The 7097-nt window shown below is 31.8% G+C and overlaps 1 protein-coding gene across 1 annotated transcript; it reads right to left on the bottom strand.

Moving 5' to 3' along the window:
- Positions 1-3171: 3171 nt before the first annotated feature.
- LOC132599176 (uncharacterized) lies at positions 3172-5714 on the bottom strand. The gene is made up of 5 exons (XM_060312429.1): positions 5276-5714; positions 4761-5053; positions 4097-4186; positions 3602-3669; positions 3172-3466 (listed from the first exon to the last, which is right to left on the bottom strand). The coding sequence occupies exons 1-5, from the start codon at positions 5622-5624 to the stop codon at positions 3334-3336; spliced, it is 933 nt and encodes a 310-aa protein (XP_060168412.1). The 5' UTR covers positions 5625-5714; the 3' UTR covers positions 3172-3333.
- Between the last annotated feature and the right edge of the window lie 1383 nt (positions 5715-7097).

The following is a 7097-nucleotide window of genomic DNA, read 5'->3' as shown; positions in this document are numbered from 1 at the left end:
AACTTCACTGAGTTGGTTCAACTTTCCAGGATACATTACCTCGTCTTCTGCCCTGATTAAAGAAAAGGGAACAAAAATTACAAAAATACAAGCAGAAGTTTGGTTCACAGAAAGGAAATTTTATGAATAAAGTTTGCCGGAAGAGGCAAACCTTATGCTTGAAAAAGGGAAAAGTATGCCGGAAGGGGCAAGATTTTAGGTTTCAAAAAGTAATTTGATGGTGGCGAAATATAAAAAAATTATTTATTAATTATTAAAATTTGGTCTAGTGGAAACTGCTTACTCGAGGGAAACTCCTCTTTTTGTCTCGTACTTCCGCTCCAAAGCTAACTAAGAGCGATATTCGTTCCTACCCCCCTACCGAATTTGAGGATGAAACTTGATATTCATTCTTCTCAAAATAAATGCAGTACTCGCAGAACGACATATCAATAAAAAGAAAAGCGTTATCGAATTGGAATACCACGCTTAAACAAAAACCCAACAAAACAAACACCTAATAAGTACCTTCTTAAGGAAAATGTTAAGTCAACAAGGGACAAGTAAAACGGAACAAAGAGAGTATTTGTGAAGGTGGTATTTAGAACTTTATACTTTTTTAAACATATACACACTCTCATTTATATGATTAGTGGGCACTAGGTTTCTGAAACCAAAATCAAAATGGAACTCTTTAGCCAATTTCTTTGTACCATAGCGAGGTGAGACACTGCAGATTTCAAAAATCAAATATGTCGTTAATATGCTTTTTCCATATGCAACTGCTATGGAAATGTGTTTACTATTGCAACAGAACAAGTTTGGAACATAAACTACGACAATATATATATAATATAAAGCTAGGCATAAACAAGGTGATGTGACACCTTTCTATGACCACCATTCTTATTTATCTTTTTTCTCCTTTTTTTTGGTATTTTCCCCTTATTTTCCCATTGATTATATTGTCAGATGTAAGAATATAGGTATAAATGGCTCAATAATTACTATTTCACTCTTTTCATATTCCTTACGATGAAAAATGTAAGTTTCAACATTTATTACTCCAATCTTTATTATGGCCTTGCATGTTTTGCTACACCACCGTTATTGTTAATGTCATATAAGTAGTGTTTTCGTCCTTTTTAACGGTGGTATCATTTTTAGAAGCAAATTATCCTCCAGGCTGATAATAAGGTGGTTTTCCAGATGAAGCCATGAAGAGGTAACAGGTGAGCAAAGAATGTTTTTTTTATAATAATATTAATATAACAACAACAAATAATAATAATAATTATTGTTGTTATTTAACTTCCAGTAAGATTTTTGTTTTAATTCTTTGTATCTTTACCTTATGATATACTACATATTTGGGTTGTAATTGTGAGTTTGGTATATACTATATCTGTTAAAGGAGAAAAATAGAGATGACAGAGGGAATAAGAGAGTAATTAAATCATTAAGATTTTGTATTTTTTTTTTTGTACCTCATATGATCCATCTGTTTTAGCTTTCAAAGTTCAATTCAACTCCACCGAGGTCCATTACTTTGTTACTTTGTATATATAGTTACAATTTCCCTTGTGATATTTATGTGTTGGTGAATATTCTATGTTGGTTAAATTTATTTGTATGTATCATCTTTCAGGCATATTCTAAATCACTTGCCTTTTTTTTTATGGGAGAAAGGTATGCCAACGTATTTGTCGAAAATTTATACTTTTGAGTCCCATAATTTATTCGTACTCAGTATTATTTGGTAATTTTTGATAATATGTTCTATGTCATTTGTATTGATCAGCGTGACACGCTCTGTGGTATACTTCAATGATGAATGCATTTCTTTTAAGGTAGTTATATTCACTCTGAATTCTTTAATTTTTTTCTACTCTTATTTGCTAAAATTTCTTACAATTCATAATTTTTTTTCAATTAAATATGTTCAGGGATTTAAAATCATGTAAAGTTAGAAGCTGCTTATGAAATTTGATGATTTGAAAATCGCGTCAAATCTAACTTCTTAATAAGTAATGGTGATATGTTTATCTTTTTACTGTGAAATCGAAAGCAAGTCGCACAACAGGGCATGGTGTAGATGAATTTAATTACTATAATTATATTTGTTATTGATAAAGAATTGATTTGAACTTTTTGCTGAAAGAGGTTCTGAGGTTATGATTTTAAATAGAAGAGTGGTATTGTGGTGCAAAAATTAAAATATTCGTTTGAAGAAAATCTTAAATTGTATTTTGTTCCACAAGTTAATTTCACACTTGAGAAATCAAAAGAAGTTTTCTTTCATATGCATGTAGTAGCTTTAGTTATGTCCAAATTGCTTTATTTATTTAGGTTTTCTAATTGTTTGTCTAGCAAATATAGCCAAAGTGATGTAGCACATTTCTTTGACCAACAGTAATATTTATCTTTTTCGTTACTTTTGGGGTCAACAATTTAATGTGATATTCACAAATTAATAATTTAAAAAAAAAATATTGAATGGTTGTTAACTGTTGCAACCTGTCATAATTCATATTTATGGACTGTTACAACCTTTCTTAATAATTCATATTTATGAAGCATAAATAATTTCTACAGTCTTTACAGGTTACTGAAGTAATAAATATTTCATATACAAACATACAATAATGCTCTCATCTTAAAGGTCACGGGGAGATAACTTTGAAAGGTATGTATTTTGTTGCTTATTTAATTTCCTGTTTTAATACTTTTCTGTTTCATTTTCATTAGTACTGATATTCTAAAAATTGAAATCATTTTCACATAGATCATACTATATAATGTGTATAGATCAATATGCAGCTATTTTCGTTGATTAGGTGGGTTTAACTTTTGCTTTGTATTTGCAGAATTTTTTTGATTTATTGACTTACATTGCAACATCATTCTAATTAAAAATTCAATTTTGCAGGACATGTAGAAGAATTTGCCAAAATCGGGTGAAATTTCTGATTATTAGATTGTTTCTATTTATTGTCAATTTTTAAATATATCTTTCTTTGATGTTCCAATTCTTATTCTTCAAACCCAGATGAGATTTCTGCTCAATCTCAAACTTTTTCCCCTGAGAATATAATCTGCCAGTCCTAAAGAAAGGAGCCAAATGTTTACCAGACTTATCCACCATTATTGGCAATCATTTTAACAAAAAAGATTGTAATTGGATGTGTTAAATATATGTGACAGTATAAGTTTTTATATATTTTATTTGTAGAAGGCATGTAATTAAAATATGAGTTTGCTAATATTTTTATCACCACGCGAAGTAAAGCGAAGCGTGAACAATTTCACTAGCTAATACATAATTTGATAAAGGTGACATTTAGTGCATATTCATCACATGTTCCCAGAGCCACTTGAATATGAAAGAATTTTCTTGAGAAAACAATTGTAAGCGAAGGGCCGCTCCAATTGAACTAGATGTCCTGCTCTTTTTATGTACTCGAGTGTTGTATTTTCTCCCAACTTCCTGCACTCATGAATTTACCGAAAAATGAATCTAGCAAGATATGTGAAAAAAAATTTAACATCAAATTCAAAAAGATTCCCTCAAATATAGCCAAATCTAGGGATCTAACTAACTTTCTAGGGTGGAAGGACTTACGCTTTTATAGTATCAGAAACTGCTTGATTAAAAATCTTGTCGTTATCTCCATATAAAAGGTAAATCCTCTGCGTGAAAGAGTAAACAAACGTATCAAAATGTATTATCCAAGTTATGAGAAGTTGTGTAGATTAATGCTTGTTATTAATCTTGAGAAATTAATAATGTATGAGCATTTATAACGCCAACTCGCTATAACATTGACTTTTATATATATTATCACCTCTGATTTTTAATTGGAAATTTACCCACATTTTTCAGCGTTGACCAGTAATGTGTTTTAAGGACATCTAAAGTTGGAGAGGGAAAGCAAACTATTTAATGCTGAACAAATTATGTAGCTAAATAACAAAATTTGTCGATAATCTTATTCAGCGACGATCAGCGATAAATTATCAAAAAAAATTAGTTGTCTACGAATTATTTAGCCAACGAAATTCATAGTAATTCCAGTTTTTATTTGTAGTGAAAAGAAGTAAGAGGAGGTCGGCATACCTGTGAGTATTTAGGAGTAGCAGCGTCTTTGTCACTGACAACAAGAGCTTTAAGAAGTTCCAATTTCTCTTTTCGGTTGGCAAACATTACCTGCTTTTACAACATTTTACCATTAAAATCTTGTTATTTATCAACACGTTGATTTAATTTATATACGAGTAGAATAAATAATTTGACATCAACTTTGAGTATCAATTTTTTGTAGCATATTATTTACTTCTATATTTTATATATTACCAAATTATGTATGCATTAAATAGTTAAAATACTTGTTATTGTAGGTCATAATAATTTGATAGTGTGAATAAAACATAAAAATAAAAAGCAATGAGAAGTACTCCCTAGGTGATGCTTGTAACATTTCAAAAGCTAAAACAGCACGACTAAAAACTTATATTAAGTGAATAAAAATTATGTGAAAACTTATATTTACCACAAATAAATTACTTGAGTAAACAAGCTCACTTGATACAGCAAATAAAGTTATTGTCCACTGGACTAATCTAATTTATGGGGCTGCTTTTCTACTTCCTTTGACTAAATCAATTTGTCCACGTTAAATTGGTATTACTAATAAAAATAAGGATTTAAGTTATACATTCGTTAACGGCATATAACTTTTTTACACTATTAATGTGAAAATATTAGTTAAAGAGGTACGTACCTCAAGAAAATCCCTGAAGAAAAAATCAGGAAACCAGGGAAACTTGTGACTGCCAATAGATAGAAGCACTTTGAGATCTGAGATGGTTTTGGGCAAAAGAAAATCAGGCCAGCTTGTGAACCCAATGTTGTTCAACGAAGCATTGCTAATAGACTCAGTCAACTCTATAACTGTGCTTGACATAACGATAGATTCAACCATATCAGGATACAATTGAGCCAACTTGAACCCGACCACTCCTCCATAACTGAATCCCACTAGAGAAAACTTTTCAACTCCCAGCGCCATCATACCTGAAAAACAACCAGGCCCACATGTGAGGGGTGTATTAAAAACATAAAAAAGTAAAAATAAATATGTGCTCTCCATGTATAATAGCTTAAATTTTTATATGAGATGATTGATAACACACTTCAGTATGGTAGCTGAAAGACAAAGGCAGGAAGGACGTATTGGAGACAACTAAGTAAAGAAATTTGTGTTCTATAACTTAAACTTTTAGATGAGATGTGTACCCTTTGCTAAACAATGTGCCTGAAAACTTGTTGACCGTTCGGGACAATCAGTAATGGAGTCTCCGAAGAAAAGTAGATCAGGAACGTAAACAGCAAAATCAGCACCTGAAGTTCTTAAGGAGACCATTTGAAAAAGCCATGTCATAATTCCATTGGCAACAAATCCATGGAGAAATACAACTGTAGGCTTAGGTTTGTTGTTAGGGTCCTGATGAATAGCTGTGGATTCAATTGGAACCCAAAAATGCATGGTGGTTCCTGGTTCTATTTCTACCAACATGGATGTCATTCCGATAGCTTTCATTATAGCATGTAATATGGGCTTGATTATTGCGAATACATTCCCCATTTTCTCAAACGTAACTCTTTCTCCCCTTGTCTAGCTAGAAGAAGTTAATACCTGAGAGATGACCAAGTTGTCCACACGACAAGATTTTTCGAAATACTATATATGCCATCTCTGACATTGTAGTAAATTAATTAAGTAGTTGGCTCATAATGTCTTAATTTTGGTAGTTGGCTCATAATGTCTTAATTTTGGTAGTTGGCTCATAATGTCTTAATTTTGGCCCATACCTTATCCTTCTAAAATTGCACAATACCTCGAGATCTCCTATATCGGGACTATCCCTGGGCCTGAGTACTTAATTTGACGGTTTGAAATAATCTGGATCAATTTTGAAGCAAAAATGTGTTGCTGAAATGTCTACGTAATAAGTCAATGGTGATCCGCCATTATTAGAATTTGTTGTTCAACTTCAAGCAATCATTAGAATTTGTGAGAAGTAATTTGACGAATTTTATAGTGACCCTTCAGAATCATCAGGATTTGGTGGCCAATTTTTTGTGATCATAAGAAATTATGACAAAGGCAACCTGACGAATTTTATGATGATCCGCCGAAATTCGTCCGCAAGTTTATGGCCAACTTGTGATGATTTTTGGCTGCCTTAGGGGTGGCAAATGGTTGAGTTTGGTTGGATTCTAAATATGGGTTTGGTGATAAATGACTGGGTTGGTTATGGGTTAACCCATATTATACAAGTGTAATATTATTTCAAGTGTATGTTTATAATTTTTTTCTTTTGTCAAGTCAAGTTAAATTAATTTTTTCATATAAATTTCAGGGGTGAGTGGAGGGGGTGGGGTGGGAGTAAGAATTTTATTTTTCATTTTTTATAATTTTTTTATAAAAGTAAACTATATGAAATTGATTTTTTTTGGGGCGGGGGAAGGTGGCGTGGAGGTAGGGGATGGGGTGGGGGACCAGAAATTCTTTTCCATTATTTTATAGTAATTTTTTATAGAAGTAATATATAGGAAAATTGAAATTTGGAGGGGTGAGGTGGGGGGTGAGGTGGGGGTAAGAATTTTTTTTCCCATTTTTTATAAAAATTTATAAAGGTAAAATATATGAAATTGAATTTTGGTGGGGTGGGGGTAGGGATGAAAGTGGGAGGTAAAAAAAAAAATCTCCTTTTTTTATAAGCTTTTTATAAAATAAAAATAAAGTATATGAAATAAATAAATAAAATGTTTGGGGGTAGGGGGCATGGCGGGTGGGTGGTGGGGTAAGGGTTCGGGTGGGAGGTAAGAAAAAAATTTCTCCTTTTTTATAAGCTTTTTATAAAAGAAAAATAAAATATATGAAATAAAAAAAAAGTGTGGGGTGGGGGGGCATGGCGGTGTGGGTGGTGGGGTAAGGGTTGGGGTGGGAAGTAAGAAAGAAATTTCTCATTTTCAAAATGAGTTGTTATTGGGTCTAGTGTGTTTTTATATGGATATCCATATTTTACCCATATTTTTATGAGTTAAAAAGAGA

Source organism: Lycium barbarum, chromosome 6 (assembly GCF_019175385.1).
Source record: "Lycium barbarum isolate Lr01 chromosome 6, ASM1917538v2, whole genome shotgun sequence".
In the NCBI taxonomy this organism is placed as follows: domain Eukaryota; kingdom Viridiplantae; phylum Streptophyta; class Magnoliopsida; order Solanales; family Solanaceae; genus Lycium; species Lycium barbarum.
Note: the sequence above shows the minus strand (reverse complement) of the source record. Positions and strands in the feature narration are given on the sequence as shown.

What these genes read in the sequence shown, in the direction of transcription:
- LOC132599176 (XM_060312429.1), bottom strand. Translation starts at nt 5,624, where the DNA reads ATGGGGAATGTATTCGCAATAATCAAGCCCATATTACATGCTATAATG. An exon ending in GGCACATTGTTTAGCAAAGG is followed by an intron (nt 5,054 to 5,275) that starts GTACACATCTCA and finishes GTTGTTTTTCAG; the next exon opens with GTATGATGGCGCTGGGAGTT. An exon ending in CTACTCCTAAATACTCACAG is followed by an intron (nt 3,670 to 4,096) that starts GTATGCCGACCT and finishes TCTTTCACGCAG; the next exon opens with AGGATTTACCTTTTATATGG.